Consider the following 24,354-nt stretch of genomic DNA (forward strand, 5'->3'; position numbering starts at 1 on the left):
ATTTTATGTATTTAATTTTTTTTTAATTTTTTCTTTACTTAATGACTAAGAAAATAACTTTATTATCTTAACATTTTTTTAATTTATCAAAAAATAAAATTATACTAGTGGACACACACCACCCTTTTTCTTTCCCCAACAATTACTTTATTTTTAAAAAAAATTGTCTCACTCGAATAATTTTTGTGGTTGAAATTAAAATATATGAAAATAATAAAGAAAGAAACCGTACGTAGATCTTCCAAAATCAAGAACGAGCAGCGCGATTGAGAGAGGTGGGGGAGAGCGCTATGACGACGATAGCTCGCAAACAAGGCAAAGCCAACTCGAAAAGTGACCACACTCCGCCAAACTCAATCCTTCCTTCCTTGCGGGTTTGATCATCCTTATGCCTTGAAAAGCTACCATTTCTGAAAATAATCTTCTTTGACAAGGAGACTCAACAACCAAGTGGAGCCTAATTTCTTTTATTTTTTTTTTGTGAAAAATATAATTTTTTCTGCATAATATTAATCATGTAATAAAATTAATAAATGGTACAAAACAAATTATAGTGATAAGGAAAATACTTTAAATATAAAAATATTATATAAAAATAAATTTATAATTTGATATGATATTTTGTATTATAAATTTTTTTTTTAAATAAGTATAATGAAACTTTAAAAATTTTTATTTTTATTTAATTTATTATACATATATATATATAGCTTTCCTAGGGATAAAACGTGACAAAGACAAAAGGTGGCATACAACGGGGACACAGTATGGAAAGTAGCAGTCACTAATCATACTTTTTAATTTGTTTTCTTTTAAAAATAAAAAAGAAAGACTGTTTCCAAATGATTAGCGAAGCAAAAGCGCGTTAACGGTGGTTGCGGCAAATTTAAATTCGTGGGAGGAATGGGGGCGTTTTCGTCTTTTCAACAAGTGGGAGCCTATGATCCATTCCTCTGCCCAAGCGTTGACGCGTTATGCGAACGCGGTGCACCACACGACTCCCAGTGGGGCCCACCCTACCCTCCCCTATCGCCGGCAATCCAGCCGGGCAGGACGTGACGCGTGGGACCCAACCGCACTTCCTCAATTCTTGTCGCTTTCTAACATTCGGACAGTTTATGGAGACAGCCGTTAGATTTCATCAAGCGATACCGCTGATTCGAACAATTCCGCATCGACCGTGATAAGGACGCGAATCATGCTATCCGGGTTGTTTTCCCTGGTGGAGGAAAGTAACGCACGTTGATTCGTTGATTACGCTAATCTGTCCTTTTCATTTTGTCAGTTTTTTTGTTAAAACAATTTTGCAGATTTTTATGTTTCTCCCTCGACATCTCGATATGTCTTCCTGTATATACGTGAACGCTTAATGTTTTATCAAGACAAAATGTCACCTAAGTTATGCCTTTTAATTAAATAGTTTCCTGATTAATAAATGAGTTCTTAGTATTTTTCCAATTTTTAAATATCCTTAAATGCTAAAATGACATTTGTCGGTAGAAATAATAGCCGTTATATATGACAAATCTCGCCCATTTTTTTAAAAAAAATATAAATTAAACCTTATTTTTAATGATGAATTTAATAATTTTTAAATAAAATATCTGAGAATTATTTATTCTAAACTGTAGTTATCTTTCCTCCATTTATTATTATTGGACGGTTACTTTTAAACGGAAATGAAAAATGAAGAGATAAACGTCAACAATTTATAATATCATCAATTTGTAACTTCGTTAACGTCGGCCGACAATAAATGTTTGACTCGTTTGATGGAGTCATGGAAAGATATGAAAAGAACCACAACGATTGGGAGAAACTTGCAACATAAAAGACTTGAAAACCACTTGCATGCATTGACAATATTATTACATTAATTAATAAATTTTATTGTTTATTATTTTCACAAACAATCGGTGCTCGATCGCGTATATAAGGATCAACCCTTTACCCGAATTTGAAAGGAATATTGTTTTGCTTCTGTTTTTTGATATTATCTCTTTGTTTACTTTTCCCTTTTTTATAAAGAAATTAGAGTTATATATTCCTATATATATGTGATTTACAAAATAATGGGTTTCTTTTATTTAAAAAAAATGTCCAAAATGTAAAACAAATACCACCTGAGAAAGGCTGTAAATTGTGTGCCGTGCACCCAGACCTGGTGAATTGTGGAGCCCTCCATCTTTTTAAGATTTTAGGGAACAGCAAGACTTGGTGTGAGATTTTTGGAAGGATATTATAAAATACACCACTTACCATGCGCATGCAATGGACAATCGAATTTATTTTTAATTAATAATATTATAAATTGATATGTTATCAATACAAAATTAAAATTCTAAATATATTGATAACGTGTCATAAAAAAATATGTAAGATTTTATTGTAAAATTTTTAGTAAATTTAGAATTTTTACATTTTCAAGTTTGTAGAAAATTCTATTAAATCCAATATATTTAAAGAATGAAAATTCTATACATCATATTATAATTTTACTCATTATATTATGTAAGATGTAACACATTTATCATCATTAATATTTCTCTTTAAAAAAAATCGTAATCTATTGCATTAATTTTATCACAATCATTAGCACCATTACATGTTCACAATGGGATATGTTTAGATGGTTTTTTATTATAATAACTTTTAGGAGGAATTTTAATACTTAGGATAAAATAAAAATTGGGTCTAACTCCTTCTCGGTGTTAATGTGAAAATGTTTGTCAGAGAAATTGAATGAAGACACGCTTTTGCCTCTTGGTTTGTTCAAAAAGGGGACCGTGATGAGAAGGAAAAAGGAGGAGGAGAATCCTGTAATTTCATAAAAAGAGAGAATACAGTTCATTGCTCCAATAGTCATATGATTTGACAATGGGACACAACCCCTTATGTTTTTATATTTATTTTTAAAGTGGAATTTACTGCTTTGTCTCTTCAGGTCCCCACGCTCTCTCATCCATCACCAAAATCCAAAATCTCGTGATACATGTCATAAGATTCTCGTGAGATCCACCAATTTCCGGATCCACCCTAGCTTGAAAACTCAAACAAATTACCTGAAACCGGCCGTATTTTAAAATATATATATATATAATTATAATTATATGTGTGCAACGTTATATAATTATTTTAAAAATAAATAAATATAATATTGATATAAAAAAATTAATTTTTTAAAACAATTATAAGATGCTTACCAATTATACCTAACATTATATTTTTTTAAAATATTTTTGCCAGTCAACCATGGCTGGGATTCGGCGCCACCGACTCCTCCACCAACAAGTATGCGTTATGACGACTTCAAACTCTTTTTTTATTTTTAAAAATATGGAAATATCTGATGAAAATTTTGAACGTAAAAAAATGGATCAAATTTTAAGTTCTATTCCAGGCTCTAGCTAAGGGAATGGTATTTTATAAAAAAGAATAAAGTCAGGTTTCAAATTCTTAAAAAATAAATAAAGATTAAAGGAAAGGGAAAGGGGGGAGGGGCCCGGAGAATCTGGTGGGCTTTGAGCTGTGATATAGCTGTCTTTTGATGCATTATTTCAACACTAGCATACATCTTCATAATCCCTAGAAAAAAAAGAAACGCTCCTGTGGCCTTTGCTTCTCTTTCCCTTGTCTATCTCTCTGATCTCTTTACCCTCACGCCCAAAACCAAATACCGAATTCTCTCTCCACATTTTCCTCAGATCTCGAAGTGAACGTTTCTCGAACAGCCATTCTGCGTTTCCAAGCTCGAGTCATTACAGAGAAAGGAGTGGAAACGAGAGTGGCTTTTGGGAACTCAGATGTCTCATGTGAGATGAAGAAGAAGATCCACTTCAGCATCCACTTTGATCCGACCTTCCTCATTGTTTTCTTTCTCGGCACATTCTTGGTCTGTGCCTCTGGAGGGGTCCTCATCACCCCCCATGGGGGCCTCACCGACGCCGAAGCCTTGTACATCAGGCAGCGTCAGCTTCTGTACTACAGGGACGAGTTCGGCGATAGAGGAGAGAATGTGACCGTAGACCCATCTCTGGTCTTCGAGAACCCGAGACTCAAAAATGCTTATATTGCATTGCAGGCTTGGAAGCAAGCTATTATCTCTGACCCCTTTAATCTGACTGGTGACTGGGTTGGATCTAGTGTCTGTAACTATACTGGGGTATTCTGCGCCCCTGCACCCGACGACCCCAAGATCCGGACCGTTGCGGGCATTGATCTCAACCATGGTGACATTGCCGGGTACCTGCCGGAGGAGCTGGGCCTGCTCATTGATCTTGCATTGTTCCACATAAACTCCAACAGGTTCTGCGGCACAGTTCCGCACAACTTCAAGGACCTGAAGCTTTTGTTCGAGTTGGATATTAGTAACAATCGCTTCGCCGGTAAGTTCCCTGAGGTGGTTTTGAAGCTCCCGCAGCTCAAGTTCCTGGATCTGAGATTCAATGAATTCGAAGGGACTGTACCTAAAGAACTCTTCGACAAGCCATTGGACGCAATTTTCATCAATCACAATCGGTTCAGGTTCGATCTGCCAGACAATTTCGGGAACTCCCCGGTGTCGGTCATCGTCCTGGCCAACAACAAGTTCCACGGTTGCGTCCCGTCAAGCCTCGGTAAGATGTCCAACCTCAACGAGATCATCATGATGAACAATGGGTTCAGATCCTGCTTGCCTGTGGAAATTGGGCTGCTCACGAATTTGACGGTGTTCGACGTAAGTTTCAACGAGCTATTGGGCCCATTGCCGGACTCCTTTGGTAATCTGGTGAGCATCGAACAACTCAATGTGGCTCACAACTTGCTGTCGGGAAAAATCCCCGCGAGTATCTGTAAATTACCGAATCTTCAGAACTTCACTTTCTCGTATAACTTCTTCACCGGCGAGCCACCGGCGTGCTTGAGCCTTGCGGACTTCAGTGACAGGAGGAACTGCTTGCCCAATAGGCCGGCCCAGAGGTCCACGAGGCAATGTAAGTCGTTCTTGTCCAAGCCTGTGGATTGCAATTCATTTAGATGTGCTCCGTTCGTTCCTGCTCTGCCACCACCTCCCCCGCCTTCGCCACCTCTTCCATCTCCTCCGCCTCCGGTTCAGTCGCCACCTATTTCCTCACCACCGCCACCAGTTTACTCTCCACCTCCACCGCCACCAGTTTACTCTCCACCTCCTCCGCCACCAGTCTACCCTCCACCTCCTCCGCCGCCACCGCCTCCACCTTCTCCACCCCCACCTTCTCCACCCCCACCCTCACCTCCCCCACCGTCACCTCCCCCACCATCCCCTCCCCCGCCAACCCCGTCTCCACCACCACCCTCGCCGCCACCACCCTCACCATCGCCACCTCCTCCATCTCCACCACCGCCCTCACCGCCACCGCCTATTCCATATTGTGTCCGCTCTCCTCCACCCCCACCAAATTCACCACCACCACCACCTCCTTTGTTCTCCCCACCCCCACCAATACCATACTACTATAATTCTCCACCTCCACCGCAACATTCTCCACCACCACCACAACATTCACCTCCCCCGCCACATTCACCTCCACCTCCTATTTATCCCTATTTATCACCGCCTCCGCCGCCAACGCCTATCTATTCTCCACCTCCTCCTGTCCATTCACCCCCACCACCATCACCACCTCCTTGTGTAGAGCCACCCCCACCCCCACCACCTCCTTGTGTAGAGCCACCCCCACCACCACCCCCACCATGTGTAGAGTATTCTCCACCACCACCACCTCCGGTTCATTACTTGCCACCCCCATCACCCTCGCCCCCGCCCCCACCTCCTACAGTGTACAATTCACCGCCCCCGCCTTCACCTTCTCCACCCCCACCAGTTCACTACCAATCCCCTCCACCACCTCCAGTCTACTATCATTCTCCTCCACCAACGATTCATCATTCTCCACCCCCACCCCCATGTGAAAACCCACCAACCCCAGTTGTTTATGAAAGCCCGCCGCCTCCTACTCCAGTATACGAGGGGCCATTGCCACCAGTCATTGGAGTTTCATATGCATCTCCTCCGCCACCACCCTTCTATTGATTCTTTTGAGAATTTTCCTCCTCTTAACCTTTCCTCAACCACAAACAAAACTCACACATATAGTAACGGCCATTGCTTCTTTTTCCTATTCCCCGTGCTCTATCTCCATCTACACTTTCTCGCTGGGCAATGCTCGTCGCTCATGGAGAAAGGATAAGCATAGAGAATGTTCAAAGGTGTCTTGCACTCTAGCAGTTATCTCCAGCTGTGTCGTCAAAGAAGTAGAGAAGAGGTGAAAGATGTAGAGTGCTAGAGATGAGAAGGAGGTAAGAGGAGAAAGTCTCTCCAGTATTTATTTGAATTGTTATCGATATTTGAGTTGTGAAATAAAATTTGGCAGAGAAAGAGTAGGGTTGCAGAGAAAGTGTATGTATAGGGATGAAAATTGGAGACCATAATTCAGGACTACAAAGACAGGCAGCACTTTCTGCTGCTGTTCCGGTTTGTGGGGTTTTATTGTTATTGTCTCTCTTTTATATCATACTTTTTTTTCCTTCTTCCTTTCCGATTTATAGTATAATCACGAATATTTTTACATGTATTTGATTTTTAGAGTTCAGACCAATTCCTTTCTATTCTCATTTGTGTCATGTTCGCTGGTGTTGCATTGAAGAGGATGCGTGTTTCATTTGTGAATCCGTCTCTGATCGGGAAATCAGTGCCTTGATCTCAAATATATTAGGCATTTTTCATATATCTTGTTTGTACATACATGCATGCCGTTTGAGATTTTGGAAAATTGGATTGGATTAAATCCTATTCCTGAGAAAACCCACGTGCATTGATGAGCATACTCGAGCAAATTCCTTGGAATATCTTGGTTTCGTTTCTCCATGTCTGGAATAAGACTTGCCGCTAATGGAGGAAAATTGTAAAATTGCAATATTCATTTTGATCTTGTGGCAATGCACGTGCATCTGAAACTGTTCGTGTTATGGTTGAGTGAGATCGGTGGTCGAATCTCCTCTCGTTGCCCAGAAAGAAAAGAAAAGTCATATACCGATCGAATATCTCCCTGAAATTTCGATCAAGGTCGCAGGTCCCAACTGAGAACCCCGTGGGACCTGGATGGCCACATATTCCTTCATTGATGCCACTTACAAATTGCATTTCTGAGCTGAGCCCTTTTATCCTTTGATTATTAGCGTTGTGGTTTGTAGCTTGTGCAACGGCTTATATTGGATTTGAAATTTTTGAATTGAATCCCGATTACTTCACGCTTACACTTTTCCCTTGAAATTTGGAATTTTTGATTGATTATATGCTCATAAAAAGCTTGAAAAAGATTGAGAGAGTAATGAATCATTCTTATTGCTACTTTGTTTTTGTTTTCCTCAGATGCATAGTTATGAAATTGGTAGTGTTGTTGACTGTTTCCCCCCCACTTAACAGAGGTCTACAATCATTACATTTATGGATATTAATTACGCAAAGGAAAATATGTTTTAATTATAATGGGCTCAGTTGGTGGTATTATAGTGTGCCTTTTTTATTTTTGTCAAATCTCCATTGATGGGGACAAATTCTTGGAAAAATCCAATCAATATCAAACACCACCATCCCAAGATTGCATTGTGGGATCCAAATTCAACTCCATAATGACTTGAAAACTCGTGTAAAACCAAACAATGACAGCCACTGCTAAAACCAACCGTAGTTGCTTTCATGGCCACGTTTTGCTGCCACCACCAAACCCTTTTTATTGCTCCTGCCGAGTTGATCAACACGGTGGTCTAAAAAACTCTCCCTCTTTGAGGCACAAACATGTATTCACAACTAGGTCGATTCCTCAAGGTTGAGAAAGCAAAACCTCTCTATCCGGGGCAAGTGATAGCCGTTTCTAGGGGCCCTACGATCCCTCAGTTTCGTGTCGTATGCTTTTCTTTCCTTCAATGCCCCTGAAGTTGACAACGCATATGCCTTGATTGTTGGTTGTAGCACAAGTCGTTTTCTGGCAGAGAATTCATTACTGGAATGCAAGAGCACAAGTAAATTTTATTGGGTGACGATCCTTGTCCCAAAAAAAAAAAAAAAAAAGAACTAGTCCTAGTTGCCATTCTAAACAAAATTCTCTTGTAAGCAAATGTGCAAGATGAAGAAAAAAATGAAGAAGAAGTACCGTCCGTCCACCGATCTTTTTGTCTGCATGTTACTCGAAAGTCCAAACTGTTGCTTTCTGCCCCCATTATGCAGCGTGAAATTTCAATACTGCCACGGATCCCGGCTGTGCCACGGTGGCCCTATGGTATATTGCGAGCAACATTTACCACCGGCCATGTTGGGTTGCAATTATTTTGGTTCAAGATGTGCACGTCACAATCAAGTTTTTAGCGCTTACATTTACTCTTTTTTAAGCTATGAAGGGGAATATCGATCACTAATGCAAAGCATGTATAGTGCTTGCAACCATCTTTAGAATTAGAGTACTCGACAGGGTTTTTTTTACCCGTTCATATTTATTAACTAACGTCTGATACAGTCATATGTTATATAAATGCTGCACACTCATTTTTAAAAAAAGGAATCTATTATTAAAATTTTAATTTTTTTATTTGTGTCTCATATTTATTTATTTATTTTCTAAAACAGTGTATAGCACTTGCGAACTCTATGACTACAAATAATATTTTTAAAAAAATAATAATAATATTCATTCTACTATTTTACAACCAATCAAGTTGTGGCATTTCATTTAAAATATCCTATTTTTAAAATTTAATACAAGCACCTTTCATTAAAAAAAAAATATTATGATAAAAAATAAAAAATAAAATAAAAAATAAAAAAGAGGCAAAAACATTAGGCTCGTGGTTATCCTCCTTCCCTCTTCTTATTTTTTTTCAATATTTTTTTCTGGTTGTCCTTTTTTATGCTAAGACATGGTATTCCACAAAGGTCCAAGGGATGGTGACGTTGAGTAAAGAAAATTGGGTCCTCCACAGGGATAACTCACATGGGCTGTTTCGGCTTTCCACATCATATGTGTTACGAGAATATTAATGTTAGCAGTAGGTTGGCTTGCTTTTCATTATCTCAAATACGACACAACTACCATTTAATTAGGGCTCCATGTACAGCCTGGGATTAGGTCAAATATATTAATGCCCACCATAAAAGACCCCCTCACCATATTTATAACAAAAAGAGAGATTTTAAACCTTCCCTCAACTTTCTCTTCTGGTTTAATCAATTAATTCTATAAATAAAGCCCATTTGCCATTTAATTAATCAAAAATCATTGATGAATTAGTTGTTGATACGACACCCACACACACGTATATAGTAATTCCACAAAATGATGTGGCTTAACGGGATCCGTCAAATTGTAAAGTTATTTTTATTGTAAAATAAATATGACAGATCAGATGAAACCACATCAGTTTGTATAATTACTTTTGTGTAATCTCTTTGTGGCTGTAGTAGTCTTATCCTATATATATATAATGTCATTCTTTTGATGGATAAAGAAAGGGTAAAAAGAAAAGGATACATAAATGTGACAAGGAGAAGAATTCATATAGAAAAAGGTTTTTTTTTTTAATTTTTTTTTTCTATATTTAAGGAACCAGAATAGTAGTAGTGGTTATCTGATGGCCCCTTTGTTAAATATAGTAAATTTGTTGAGAGGCCAAGCAATACGGTCGGCAATGTTAACTTATTCATGTGCATCCACTTGGTCATAGACTGTCCTAAAAACTATAAAATTTCAATACCAAAATGGAGTATTAGGTGGTGGTTTTTTAATGAGTTTTCAAGTTGCATTTTGTCTGTTACCATTATTTTTTTCTTATTGGTATTGAGTGTTCGAGACAAAATTCCGACTAATTTTTAAAATGCAATAGCTTTCGACAAGAAATTTAGTACAAGTACACCTCTTGTATGTTACCGTTATGCTCCCTAGAAACCAAAATCAGAACCAGACGCTCGAACAGGTTCAACCACAAAAGCCCATTGTCTATATCAAACCGGGCCTGCACTTGCAAAATCACAGCAACCCAAGCCCAAAGGACAGCTTCTCCCACTCTGTAACATTCTGTATATATTCCATTAAGAAATTGCTTTGTTAAGCTTCCCTCGGACGAAGTTGAGTTGTTGGGTTAAAGGAAACAGAAATGTTAAGGCCCATAAAGAGTTTTATAAAAAAATAAATAAATAATAACGCTTAAAATAATGATTTTTATTTTTTTTTATTTTTTTTTTCTCTTTTTTTTTTTCAGCTTAAAATAATGATATTAAATGAAGTAAAAATAGATTTGAGAGATTAAATCAAGACACGCAGTTTATTAATTAATTAATTAATTTTTTGTAAGTATTTTTACGTGCCAAGCACTGTTGGTTTTATTCTACCGATGTAGGTAACATTTTATCATAGCATGATCATTGTTAACACGGCTCATGCTACAAGCACTCCAAAGAGAAGAATTCTCAGGAGAGAAGACTAGAAAAGTAGTGGCGAATAAGAGTGCAGATGGAAGTGGTTGAACTTGTATGAAAGAGATTAATCAGCATAAATATAATTTGGATTTGTACAGATGATTTCCTTTAGAGTCGGACTGGTGTACCGTTGCAAGTGACCGTTAGTGTAAAATTCATCTTTTATTTTTATCCTTTTTTTTTTATTCACATTTTTTATCATTTTTAAATATTAAAAAAAAAAAGACACCAATATATTAAAAATCACTTCTTTAATCATTAATTCAAAAAAAAAAATTACTAAACAGTCAAATGGAGGGGTCAACAACGGCGGCATACTAGTTTTTCTCTTTTAATGCAAAAAAACAGCTTCCGTCAGGGGAGCTTTGGAGGAAATAAGAGAACGACTTGTTTATAGAATGAGTGAAAGACTGGAACCATTACCTCGGTCCTCGTTCTCTCTCTACCTGAATGGTGGAAACTGTTATGGAGCTCTCAAACCGATCCTAAGGTCAAAATGCTCATTATGAAAGTACGCCATAATGCTATTCCTGTCAAAGGCAACTTGTAAAAGAGAGTCGGGGTCCCCTGTCCAGTTTGCATAGCTGAATAAAAGATTTCAGAGCTAGCATTTGATCCTCTTATTTGCTTGTACAAAAAGATGTTTGGGCTGCAGTTGCATCAATATTCACTCGATTAATGCAGCTTGTAGAGAATGCCTCACTGGAATGTACGGATCATTACTTTTTTTGGGAGAAATTTCAGGCCTTGAAGGAAACAAACAGAACACAGATTTGGCAAAATAACCAAATCCGAAGCTGTTGATAACGTGGGAGTTAAAGTCACTTGCCTTGGATAACATGCAAAATCTCAGCAACCTGTAGCTTTGGCAGCTGAAACTTTTGTCACTCACGAAAGCCATTTCTTCTCCTACCCCACCTTCGGCTTAGAATGGGCTCTGGGCAGACTGGGCTGGCCCACCCACCTTTGATTGTGTACCTTGGATTAAAATTCGAGTCTGTAAGAGAAGCCGATGCCGGGTTCTACCTCTCAGCTCAACCCAGCTACCATCCAAAAAATTCCTAAAGTCTGGAAGGATTTTAATTGTGAGAGAGAAAAATAAAGCAAATCTTACGGTATTTAATATTGCCTGTATCAATTTTTCGGATACGCTTAAATATTTAATAAATATATATTTTTTAATATATTGGAGGGGGTCGAACCTATGATCTCTATTTTGAAGATATGGGTCTTCTACTATCAGGCCACATGCCGTTGGCAAATATTCAATAAATACTTAAGAACCACTTCATATGGAAAAGTTAATAATATTAATAAAAGAAATATTTTAGTCACAAGTAAATTTTATAAAAAATAAATTTATAAATTAACATGACTTGATATAATATGTTAAATTAAAAAATAAATCTAATATATCATATAAAATCATGTCAGTTTGTAAATTTATAATATAATCTTTTTGTAACCGTAACAATTCTCTATTAATAATACCACTCCAATTGACGAGCACCTGCATCACTAGCTCCATTTGCCCACTACATACTTCATCCTGCACTGACCACCTTCGATCTTTTATATATCTTTCAAATGTGATAGACACTAGCAGCCACACATGCACCCCTCATCAGTTCCGTCCTGTTTTAAAGGATCCTTTATTTTAAAAGAGAATCTTTCCAAGTGAAAAAGAAATTAGATGGAGAAGAAAATTGAGGCCTCGAGCTCCCTGTTGTACAGTAGATTTTGAGGGATTTATCAATATACAGTCATGTTTATGTACTCTTTACATATTTTATTAATGTGATTAATTAAAATAATTATTTTATATTAAAGAAAAATTAGGTAACCAGTCACATTAATAAAATGCATAAAAAATATGTAAAAATAACTTCACATCAAATTTTTGTAATAGTATTTCCTATACCTATAACTAGCTAGCTAGCTAGACTTCATTTTTACCTTTCTCGGGAAAATTTCCTTCAGAAACAAACAAAAATAATCTGGATCTGGTAACAGTGAACGATTAATAATGAGGACTGACCTTTATGGTAAAGTTTAATCTTGATTTAGGGGAACAAATGGCTCCTTGATTGACGTTAATGTTGGAGTTACATCAACCTTTAACCTATGTGTTAAAAAGAAAAAGGACAGGAAAAAAAAAATTAACAAAAACATGTACTCTTTTTATTGTACGTACTAAATTACTCTTTCCCTTCAAATATACTGTCCTTGCATTTGGCACGAGTAACTTAAGCACGTGCATGCACATGATTCACATGAAGAATACGTCTAAGATGGGAAAAATAAAAGAAAAAAAAAAACACACACATTAATACCTAAGAATTCTCATTCAATCTGTCTCTTAATCTTTTGGCATATGGGTCTTTTTTCGAACCAAATAGGGAATGATTGATTGAGAATGTTCTTTGATTCTATTCGACATTATCGAGTATCTGATGTGTAAGGGTAATGCTCATCATGTAGATCTCTTTGTTTAAAAGCATGGGAGTGCACGCAATTGTTTTCCAGTCTTACAAGATTAATTTGCTTTTGCAAAAGGGCCTATTGGCTTCCAATATTTCCTATCTGCATTTTTGCTTTTGCAAAAGAACCTAATCTGTGTTTTTGTCAGGGTTTGGTCGGTCAATGGTTGTTCATCTGGCTTACTTGGCATGTGTTTTTATTTTATTAGACACCGTATATAAAAGGGTAACTATCATGAAATTTTACATCAAAATTTAAATTAATAAAAAAAATAGTAAAAGAAGATATTCGGTATGACTAATTAAGTAGTCTACCTGCATATTACATTAAAGAAAATTTGGTGACTTTAATAAATAAAATTAAAATAAAGACAGTACAGAGGTTAGGGAGTAATGAGTGCTGTACAGAATTTTAATGCCTAGATATTTTTACTTAAGTTGCCGGAATGCGTTGGTTGTGATGATTCTGTAGATTACTTTTGTTGGCTGCGACATGTGCTTTGTTTTTGTTTCACTTTTATGGTTAGCAGCATAATGCCGTAATGGAAAAGAGAATGAGGTTGGTTGGTGCCTTGGTGGGCGGTTGCCGAGAATATGTTGTTCCTTTTTCTTTTTTTTTAATTAATATTTATGTAATTGAATTATCAAATTATTATAAGGTAAATGATCCATTTATTTTGCATTAAATTAAATTTAATATAAATAATATTAGATATAATTCTAGAGTGTATAAATTTGGTACACTCTTTTTTTAAAAAAAAAAAGGTAGAATCTATATCATATTTATCTATTTTTTTTTTACAATAAATTTGCGAAACTTGTAAATCATAAAATTGTAAATATTATTTTTCTTTTAATGTTATCAGATAATGATTTATTTTAAAGGAATTTTTTCTTTAAAGTAGTAAAGTTGTTTTTCATGCATCATCAATCATTTGATAATTAAAAAGTTGCAAACTTCACTTTTGAATTTTTTTTTTCAAATCAAATCATAATATTTATTAAATATTTAAAAATGTTTGAAATTTTTTAAAGATATTTAAGAAAAATAATTTTTCTTAACATTTATATAATATTTAGTGGGTTCATGAAAACAAGCATGCATGGATCTTCGCATGCCAAATCAAGCGAAGGAGTCTACATTTAATTATGTCAAATTGAAGTTCAGAACTTACGCTATTCTTTTTTAATCAATGGAATTTTCAATGACAAATTAATATATATACATATATACATATATATATATAAATTAGTTGCAGTTGTGAGTGTATAAGTACTGTATAATTATTTTGAAAAAAATGAATAAATATGGTATCTATATGAAAAAAATTAACTTTTTAATAATAGATCACATTATTTTTTAAATTGACTATACGGTTCTTGCATATTCTATAACTGTATGTAGTATTATTTATATATATATATATATATATTGATATAGACACAAAAGGAAAAGGGCAAAAAATCATAGGAATCCAACTGTAACTGCAGAAACTATAGGTAAAAGCCAATGAAAACAAGGGATTGATTTGTTGAGTGTGTAAAACAACTAAAGATTGCAAACAACCATGCCAAAATCATGAGCATTTTACAGTACGGGTGGAGACTACAATCAAGTGCCTACCATTATGACTAAGAAAACATCATTATTTGAAGCATGGATCATACTTATAATAACTTTGGCTCTACAACACACACACACATATATAAAATCTCCCATGTCCCAATTAACACCTCATGGGAGAGTGATCGAGCCAACTAATTAATGAATTGATTATGTAAAATAAACCCTATATATGTCACCAATTAAACCTCATATATATGTTTATTCTGATCTATCTTGTTTGACTCTTGCTCTTTTGGCAATCTTCATGCCTTTGTGCATGCATGACGAAACAAAATACAAGGAACATATATGTAAAAGGTAGTTGTGGAAGATGCATCAATGGCAAAAGGCCATTGAAAGTTTGGACAATGAGAGAGAAGTTATATATTTGTAGGAGTTCAAGGAAAATCCAAAAGAAAATTAAATCGTTAAGGCCAATGTAAAAGATTAACCTTTTGAAACTCGTAGCTATTTCTCATGGTATCAAAATAGAGGTTTTGAATTTGAATCATAACTTTACATTTTATCTCATTTAACTAAATATTCTACATGTTAAGTCAACTTATTAAAGATGAGTGTATAGAAAATAATTAATAAAATCTACCTCTTTCCATTTACTTTTGGGACAAGCCATGCTTTCACATAAATAAGAGAAGTTTGGAGAAATATAAGTTAAATTAAGATGTATTATGTGTTTGTTAAAGTGATGGTGCTAGTGATGGACTATACTTAAAGTAGAAAATGCTTTACTATTTGGTTTTGTAAAAGTGATTATGTATAAGATAAAACTTCATGGTTGGAGGAGATAAAGATTAAGGAACCGTTTGAATTGAGAAATTATTTCATCTTATTATTATAATTTTTTCAAAATTTTTATAAAATATATTAAATAATTCAATTTTTTCAAATATAAAACCAATTATAATATTAAAAAATAATATTTTATTTAAATTTTAACTTTCATATAAAACCATCTTATCTCATCTTATTATCCAAAAAATTCCTAATAATTTGGATTTTAAAAAAGGTTTGTATATAATGTTAAATAAAAGTAAAATAGTTTTGGTTGACAAGCATCATGATCAAGTTTTTTACTATTATTTGACGTGCAATTCAATCAATCATTGTGTATTTTCGGCGTTGCATACAAACTTTGTTAAGATTTCTATAAGTGAACTATATATATATATACATTATATTAAATGGAGAAAAAGCTATTTTATTCATGAATTAGTTATAAAAAATTGTTTATTAATATGGTTGGGTGGATTTGAGAAGAAGAGACACTCATCCCGTCATTTTTTGTCAATGTCTTCATACTACCTTGACTTTGGAGGAATCGGGTTGAGATTACAGCTCTAGGTCTTTCTCGAGGGAGCATCTATGACTTCTCGCCATTTAAGTTTTTCATGAAATAATTTTTAAAAACCGATCTAGTATTCTCCCTCTGATCTATTGCTGTCAGAACCTTCAATTGCAAGGTACGTGGAGAATCTTTCCGACCACCTCCAAATTCAGTTTAAAGTGTAAAAATTTTCGAATAATGTCATATTTTCATTTTATTTTTATTTTATTAAATAAGATATAATATATTTATTATTATTAAATAATTATTTATTATTATTTAAATAATAATACGAAATGTCTTATATAGTGAAATAAAAATAAGATAATAATGTAGTGTAAATAATTTTCTTTCTAAGTATTGGTGCAGTATAAATATCGTGAGATCGGAAATTAATTTTGTTAGGACGAATTAACATTAATTAGTTTTTTTAAACATTAATTAATTTGTTATTATTATTATTTTTTTAAAAGAAAGAGAGATGTTCTTAGATAAATAACTTGAAAGGTACGGTACGAAGAGGAAACAAGAAGGTTACGGCGGGAAAAAACAAGCGACCAAAGAAAGGAAAGAAAACCTCCAAAAAGCAATCTCTCTCTCTCTCTCTCTCTCTGAAAATCAGTTTAAAAGCGCCTGAAAGACAAAGATCAAAGGGAACTCTGAAAATCTCTCTCGGTTTTGGCCTCGGGAGATATTTAAGCAGAGTCTAGCTTCTTGAAGAAACGTCCATTGTTCTATCTTTGGATCACTCCATCTTTCACAGGTACGTCGTCTTCCATTTCTGTCAATGCGTTTTCCATAATTGTCTTTGATTTCACAAACTCCTTCGGTATCCGTTAGAGAAAAAAATGTTGTCAGACGTGAAGACAATCTCTCTCTCTCTCTCTCTCTCTCTCTCTCTCTCTCTCTCTCTCTCTCTCTCTCTCTCTCTCTCTCTCTCTCTCTCTCTCTCATGTTTCCCTCGCGGTATTACCTACATCCTCCTTCCTTTAATCGATCTCAAGAGTTTGCTTCGTTCTTTTTAATTCTCTGCCGTATTTAGATGCAGTTTGTCCTTTATAATGCTCCGTTTCTGCGAAACTGAAGGAAAATGGTACAAGACTGAACTGGAAATTTCGATTTATTTTAGTTTCGAATCCGATGTTTTTCAATTTAGCTTGATAAACAAAATACTTAAAAGAGTTCTCTGTTTTTTATTATCACTTTCTCTTCACTGAATGGGGGATATGATTTCTCTGCGAAGGATTAGATCAACTAGGAATCACTTTGCTTTCTTTCTCAGTCTCTTTCCTCTGCTGAACACAGGCCGAAGCAGAAAAAACCCCACTCAATCGCAGTGTAATGACCAAACGACCAAGCCTACCCCTGAAAAGTGAAGACCAATTTTAGGGCAGTGAGTCCGAGTCGGCTCGAAAGGTGAGGGTATAATCGTCTTGAAAACTTTTATAGTTTCGGAGAAGAAATTCCGGTACGGCACAGAGGGATAAAACAGTAACTTTAATCAACAAGCTTGCACGCATCCCGTAGAGCACCAAGCAATTAATCCATTTGATTATTCAGTTAAGAAGATATGTGATGAAATATTTTAAATAATAATAAATAAAAAATTGTTATGATATAATATTTTAATATTAATTTTATATTAAAATTTAAAAAAATTAAATGATTAAATGAAATTTCTGAGAAATTTATTAGATTCTTATTCTTCTTTTGCCTGCTTGTGGGTCCCAAATTAAAAGAGAAGAGCGTTTGCTCATCAAATGCCCTCAGGCCTGGGACTTGGCAACCGTTTCAAGACTGCTCGAGTGGATTGAACGGTTCTGATTCGATCCATCAAATCAATAGTCCGCTGCCGTGCATTGCGCGTGTCTGGGGTGATCGCGGAAACTAAAATTCATATGGGGATTCGTCTCCGTGCTTGTTTGAGTGAGTGTGTCTGTGTTGGGGGTGCAACAATAACCACGATGATTATGCCAGCACATGTTTAAACACTTCAACTATGTTCTCATTGTTTTTTTTTGGGTCAGATATAAATTATAAAATATTTGTCAAGATTGAGTAGTATAGATGCATAATTTCGTAGATGTAGACCAGCTGCGGATCATGTAGCCTTTGTTTCGTGAATTGAACTTATGAAGAGTAAAGACAATAATTTGCAAGCTCAAGCTCCACGTGGCCAACTTATTTTTGATGTATAGAGCGGTGATCCGATTTTAGCTTTTATGCGCAGGTGAACGGTGCGTAAATATCCGATGGTAATTTTAACTCGGTCTCGTAAGCAATGCAGAGAGAAAGAGTAACTAGCTGTATAAGAAAAACTGGTTAGGGATTTCGTTTGCTCCATTTTAGGTTCTTTGTCACAAAGAGCATTGCTGGGTAGAAGTGGAAGCAATGGAGAGTGGTGAAAGCAGCAGCAATGAAAGGTACGCCGTGTTCAAGGATTCCTCATGGTTTCGCCAGTTCCGTAATGGCTCCAATCCTTGGATGGCCAGATATGTCTACGGCTTGATTTTTCTAGTTGCAACCCTTCTAGCATGGGCTGCTCGGGATTATGGCCGCAATGCCTTGACCGAAATGGAGAGTAAGATCGCTTGAGAAACTTATATGTGTCGTTTATTTTACTTTCAAATAACAATGACCAGTTATTGTTTCTGCATTTTAGATGCTGACGTGTTTGATGTTTTTGATCAGTGGTTCTTAAGAATTTTTGGCTTGTTCTTATTTTTAGGGCTTGTTCTGTGCATAATAAATCTAAATCCTTCTCAAGGCTGCAAAATGGGCATCCTTGTAGGCATTTAACGCCATTGGATTGCACACTCATAACATCCACATTTGAGAGGCACATTTTGAAATGCACTCTTAATATGTTTGGTGAATTTATACGCATGAATGGGGGCTGGGCATATAAAAGGGAAGCTTTTATGCCCCCATGCTGTCCTACAATTTAGATATAAGGCTGGTGAAGTCCTTGAGTCAAAAAGCATTGATCACTTTGATATATTTCGATGATGACCTGATCATTAGTACATGATGGTGATGCACATTTGGCGTGGGTGCAGAATTGGAAAGATGCAAAGGTACCAAGGACTGTTTGCGTGCTGAAGTAGTTCTGCGAGTGAGCTTGGGGTGCTTTGTATCCTTTCAGTAATGATCAGGAATTCACGTTACTACTCAAATATAGCTTGTCTCGTGGTTTTCTGTGATGAAAAGCAGCTATCCTGATGAGAGAATGATTTCAATCCATACTTATTAAAAAATAAAAAAAAAAAGAATGATTTGAATCCATTCGTGCAGTCTGTATTTTAGGACTATGGTCCTGTAATCTTCATCAATTTTTTACCTAAAAAATAAGTGAGCCTTAATACGACATCAGGCATTTTTTATCACAATGTTTCTTTCAACAGCTGGCACCTCAAAGTTGGATGATTCCAGAGATTCATGGCATTCTGGATGGTGGTTTGCCAAGATCGTCATGTGGATTGGTTTCACCGCTATCACTTTTTTGCTTCCTTCTGTCATTATTCAGCTCTATGGTTAGTGCAATCATTTTTCCCAGCCAGACTGCTATTTTTCTTTCTCGAACTTAATTATACAAAAGAGCTCTTTTTTTTTTTTTCACTTTTAAGTTTACCAATGTCATGCCTCTGACACTTTCTTTTTTTCCCTTTGGCAGGGGAGATTGCCCATTTTGGTGCCGGGTATCTATGCTTCCCGTTATATTATCCTGCATTCAAATCATGTATATAGAATGTGTTGCACTAGGAGTTGAAGACATAAGTATTTTATCTTAGTCGAATCTAAATTGTTCGGAGATTTTTTAATTAAGTAATATCAAATCCATTTCAGGGTCTTTCTTCTTATTCAGCTGACAAGCATAATTAGTTTCATTATGTGGCTGAACGATTGTTGTCAGCCTGACAAAAATGCAGAAAGATGGTAAGACTCTTCATTCAAACAATCATTCCAAGCCCTCATCGATGCATTCTCATTTTCAGTTAGTGTGCTTCAGTTATTGTGTAGAAATCTAATACTGTGGGATATTCTGTACCCATCATTGCTGCACTTTATGATCTTGATGTTTGGTTATACTTATATACGACTAGTCATTGAACCTCCCCTGTGGGGCAAATGATGAGACAACAAATATTTTTTTGCCTTCACAAAACTCTACAATTGTAGGTGACTTAAAAAATTTTATGCTGCCAATTTCAGCTGTCACACACTAGATAATGCTGTTTGCAAAATGGGAAGTTTTGTATGGCTTGTAAGATATCAAAGAAAATGATATTGATTACCAGGTTTCTCATTTTCTTATCACTGCAGCCAAGTCTATGTAATGTTACTGGCAACCACTGCATATGTTGTGTGCTTGGTAGGGATCATTTTGATGTATATTTGGTATACACCTGAGCCATCTTGCCTCCTCAACATTTTTTTCATTACCTGGACCTTGGTACTCCTCCAACTAATGACCAGTGTCTCTCTTCATCCAAAAGTAAGTTCTGATAATCTTTCTGCCTTTCTGTTCTTTCATCTTCCATCCTAACTTGGTGCGCGTGGATACACTTTTGACTGAAACAGGTGAATGCTGGCATCTTGACACCAGGACTCATGGGGCTTTATGTGGTATTCATCTGTTGGTGTGCAATTAGAAGGCATGGCTAATCTTTTTTTAGTTAAAATAGATGTTATTGTTTGATTCTGTATACTGAAAGCCTTTTTAATTGCCAAAAAGAAATTTTCATTCATGCATGACATTGCTTAAATAATTCCAGCTTAATTCAATTAAACAGAATCTTTATATGGGTTCATTTGTGAGTTCTGTTGATTTATTGCATTTAGAAAATCTGTCACGTTGAGATCTTAATTTTACACTTTCCATGTTTGCAGTGAACCAGCAGGGGAAAATTGCATCAGGAAAGCAGAAGCTACAGATAGAACAGACTGGCTTACCATCATAGTAATACATTTTCATTGTTTCCTGGCCATTACCTGTCTTTATCAAAATTCCTTTTGGCTGGTGTATCGTCTTTCAACCTGTTTGATTGGCTTTTAAGCAATGTAGCAAATAGTTTGTGAAGTGCAGACACACAAACCAAATTAAATCTATTAATGAGAGTTCTATATAATTTTTTAATCAAAAACACCATGCAGTAAAGCATATCATAATTTTTTGTAATATAATAAATCAATCTTCGAATTTGACTAGTATATTTCATCCTACCCTGCCAAACCTTACTAGTATATTTCATTGTACCCTGCCAAACCTTTTGTTTTTACATTTTTCATTGTAACAATTTCATGCTCTTTTTTATCCCAACGTAACGATGACTGTCATATGTTGACAGAGCTTTGTTGTTGCTGTGCTTGCAATAGTTATTGCCACATTTTCGACAGGCATAGATTCCCAATGCTTTCAGGTTTGATCCATTTTTCCAATCTACTCTTATAATTATGAGTATTTCCACCAAGATGTATCTGACTTCAGCTGCAGTTCAGAAAGGATGAGACGCAAGCTGAAGATGATGTTCCATATGGATATGGCTTCTTTCACTTTGTCTTTGCCACGGGAGCAATGTACTTTGCAATGCTATTAATTGGTTGGAATACCCATCATGCTATAAAAAAGTAAGTTCTCATATAATCTTCAGTATTTTTATATACTGACAAAACCATATCCTATTTTTTAAATCAAATGACAAAAAAATGAGGAAATTGTACCCCCAAACTACAAAAAGGGTACATTGTTGCACATGGTCTAGTTTTTGTTAATCTCAATGGACGGATATTAACGGAAGATGCACGTTGCAACTTTTTGGTGGTTAAAAGTTTTTGCATTTTAAGGTGGACAAAATGGATGGTAGTTTAGAGGTTACAAATGTAATTACCCTAATAATCTGAATTTTTCTATCCAATTAACCTTTGTGTGATTGCATAAAATTCCAAATTCTTGCCTTTGTAACAAAAGAGGAAAATGATGCACCTACAACCCTTTACAAAACCATGTTTTAAATGAGGGACATTGTTGTAAAATAACTTATAAAAGTAAAGCCAAAAGGAGGGGAATTCTTTCTAAATTCATACCTCCCAAAGTTCAATCTCGATTTTTTTGTTTGTTTATTAAAGTTCATTATTAGCAAGTTTACCATGATTTCAGTCTGTCTAATTCTTGGCAACATAAGTTTGATTGCTGGAAGGAAACTATATGTCACTGAGCCGTGATTTTCTACAGGTGGACTATTGACGTTGGTTGGACCAGCACATGGGTCAGAATAGTTAATGAGTGGCTGGCAGTCTGTGTCTACTGTAAGTACTTGAAACGATCACTGAATGTAACAAGAAGCTATTCTGAGGATAATCATATTGTCAAGTAAAGTTAATTATAGTCCTTTTGAATTACAAGACTTCTAATTAATTTCGCCGTCACAGTAAGGACGACACCGAATATTGTTACTGTGACTTGTTTGCATGACATGATAATGATTGAAGGGGAGCGTAGTTACTAAAATTAAATTAATTTTGCAGTATGGATGCTGGTGTCTCCAATCATATGGAAGAGCAGACAAACAGCTGAATCTTCATGATATTAAAGAAATGTCCCAAGATTTTTTGTCACTGCCCATTCATTGATCTGGCTTACGGGAATCCTTCATCCCTTGCCAAATAGTAAAAGGAATTGCAATATACTCAAGAAGATTCAGGCCAGAGCAACCTAGCCACTACCTATGTAGAAAGGTATTGACTGGATTTCTTTTAGTTCCACTCGATTTAGATATTCAATCTTCTGGCACCATGCAAATGGTATAAAAAAAAAAAAAAAATACCCAAATTATTTCAAATCACTCGAGTGATATGATCTGTGTTGTTATTTGTAAATACAGTAATGTCAGAGCATAATGCATGTCTTACGTAACCATAGGGTCTCAGTTGCTAATGTATTTCCATTTACTCAAAAAAAAAAAAAAAAAAAGGAGAGGGGTTGGCCTATGACGTGTTGTCACAAAAGTTGTTTCATTGGTTTGAAGGGTTAGATGCTGACCTAATTATAATTATCAGTATCAGCTACTTGCCTTTTCCTTTATGAAATATTGCCCCAAGGCAAATTACTAAGGATCCGTTTGGATACAGAACTTTCATCTCATCTTATTATTATAATTTTTTAAAATTTTCACATAAAATATAATAAATAATTCAACTTTTTCAAATTTTAAAATAGTAATAATATTAAAAAATAATATTTTATTTAACTTGCAACTTCATCTAAAATTATCTCATCTCGTCTTGCTGTCCAAACTAAACCTAATTGACAATCTGACCAAGCTCCAGGACCTCTATTTTTTTTTTTTTTTTTTTTTTTTTTTTTTTTTATGGGTGGGGGGCGGTTGTGAAGAATATGGCTAACAAGAGGGAAGTGTTGCTAATTCGTTATTCGAAGTACCTATTGAAAGAGAAAAACACCAAAAGCTTGCACCTATGCGCTCTAAGACTAAATAATCTAAATATTAAAAAAATAAAATCCAATTAATATTAAGATTTATTTTGGATGAGGGTCAACTTCATTTGATAGGGAAAAAAACCTAAATATATCGTCATGTAAGCATTACCCACTATAATGCTCTTCAAATTACACAATAGAGCTGGCAGGGTACAGAAAAGGGCTACCCTTACCTGCAAAATCTAACAATGCAATGCAAAGCTACAAAATGAAAAAGATGCAGGGGATGTCAGCCAGGCCACGACAACAGCACTGCAAGTCCCAACACTGCAAGCTAAAGTAACACAACTTAACACTGACAACAAACAAAACTGCGCCACTAGGACTGCAAGACTAACCTCTGCTAGTCCATAACAACAGACAAGCCCACACTACAATATCAGATTAGATCCATCAACGAAATTGCTCAACCTGCAACCTGCACAACAGGTACACCAATTCCAAAAGCTCGCAGAATTATTACAACAAACGACGCTTGAATAAGGACAAACTATTCGGCAGAACCAAATCCAAAGCGAGGCAAATCCCTTAAGCCTGAAGAGGAAACCACCACCCCCCCCCCCCCCCCCCCCCCCCCCCCCCCCAAACACCATCTTGACGCCAACTTCCGATTGGTTTTAAGAGTCATGGAATCAACTTAAAAATGGCACACAACAGAGATCAGTTACTTGATGATCAACCCTTCAAGGAATCCTTCAACCGCCTACGAGTTCTCCCAATTGTTCGAAACTTCTAAGGTAAACGAGGAACCATATTTTTTGGACAGAGGGATACACAGAATAAAAGGTCAAGGCTTTCAACCTTGGCATTGAACTTGAAGTGTCCTATAATACATTAGACTATTTTAAATCGTCCATATCTTAAAGCGTATGATTCAGATCCAAAAAATCCCAATTCAGTGAAGTTAAAATAATCACCATATAGGAAAGAAAACCGTCACCG

General features: G+C 35.7%; 2 protein-coding genes across 8 annotated transcripts; both read left to right on the plus strand.

Moving 5' to 3' along the window:
• Positions 1 to 3,556: 3,556 nt before the first annotated feature.
• On the plus strand, positions 3,557 to 6,617 carry LOC122305040 (leucine-rich repeat extensin-like protein 4). Its single transcript, XM_043117309.1, has one exon. It carries the CDS (start codon positions 3,818 to 3,820, stop codon positions 6,050 to 6,052), a length of 2,235 nt encoding a protein of 744 aa, XP_042973243.1. The 5' UTR covers positions 3,557 to 3,817; the 3' UTR covers positions 6,053 to 6,617.
• Positions 6,618 to 16,456: 9,839 nt separating this feature from the next.
• Positions 16,457 to 22,830, plus strand: LOC122305041 (probable serine incorporator). Of its 7 annotated transcripts, XM_043117316.1 has the most exons (15): positions 16,459 to 16,680; positions 17,223 to 17,333; positions 18,148 to 18,154; positions 18,267 to 18,498; positions 18,977 to 19,050; positions 19,291 to 19,450; positions 19,591 to 19,615; positions 19,764 to 19,853; positions 20,241 to 20,412; positions 20,499 to 20,572; positions 20,808 to 20,877; positions 21,266 to 21,337; positions 21,412 to 21,545; positions 22,150 to 22,223; positions 22,443 to 22,830. In XM_043117316.1, the coding sequence occupies exons 4-15, from the start codon at positions 18,309 to 18,311 to the stop codon at positions 22,499 to 22,501; spliced, it is 1,194 nt and encodes a 397-aa protein (XP_042973250.1). In that variant the 5' UTR covers positions 16,459 to 16,680; positions 17,223 to 17,333; positions 18,148 to 18,154; positions 18,267 to 18,308; the 3' UTR covers positions 22,502 to 22,830. The 7 variants fall into 7 exon arrangements, 6 of the variants coding, with proteins under 6 accessions (XP_042973250.1, XP_042973245.1, XP_042973246.1 ...); XM_043117311.1 differs by having other exon boundaries at positions 18,135 to 18,498; XR_006241017.1 differs by lacking the exon at positions 22,443 to 22,830 and having other exon boundaries at positions 16,457 to 16,680; positions 18,148 to 18,498; positions 21,417 to 21,545; positions 22,150 to 22,171.
• Positions 22,831 to 24,354: the final 1,524 nt, after the last annotated feature.

This window comes from Carya illinoinensis, chromosome 3, assembly GCF_018687715.1.
Source record: "Carya illinoinensis cultivar Pawnee chromosome 3, C.illinoinensisPawnee_v1, whole genome shotgun sequence".
Lineage (NCBI taxonomy): Eukaryota > Viridiplantae > Streptophyta > Magnoliopsida > Fagales > Juglandaceae > Carya > Carya illinoinensis.

What these genes read in the sequence shown, in the direction of transcription:
- LOC122305040 (XM_043117309.1), top strand. Translation starts at nt 3,818, where the DNA reads ATGAAGAAGAAGATCCACTTCAGCATCCACTTTGATCCGACCTTCCTC.
- LOC122305041 (XM_043117311.1), top strand. Translation starts at nt 18,309, where the DNA reads ATGGAGAGTGGTGAAAGCAGCAGCAATGAAAGGTACGCCGTGTTCAAG. An exon ending in GACAAAAATGCAGAAAGATG is followed by an intron (nt 19,854 to 20,240) that starts GTAAGACTCTTC and finishes TTATCACTGCAG; the next exon opens with CCAAGTCTATGTAATGTTAC. An exon ending in CAGACTGGCTTACCATCATA is followed by an intron (nt 20,878 to 21,265) that starts GTAATACATTTT and finishes ATATGTTGACAG; the next exon opens with AGCTTTGTTGTTGCTGTGCT.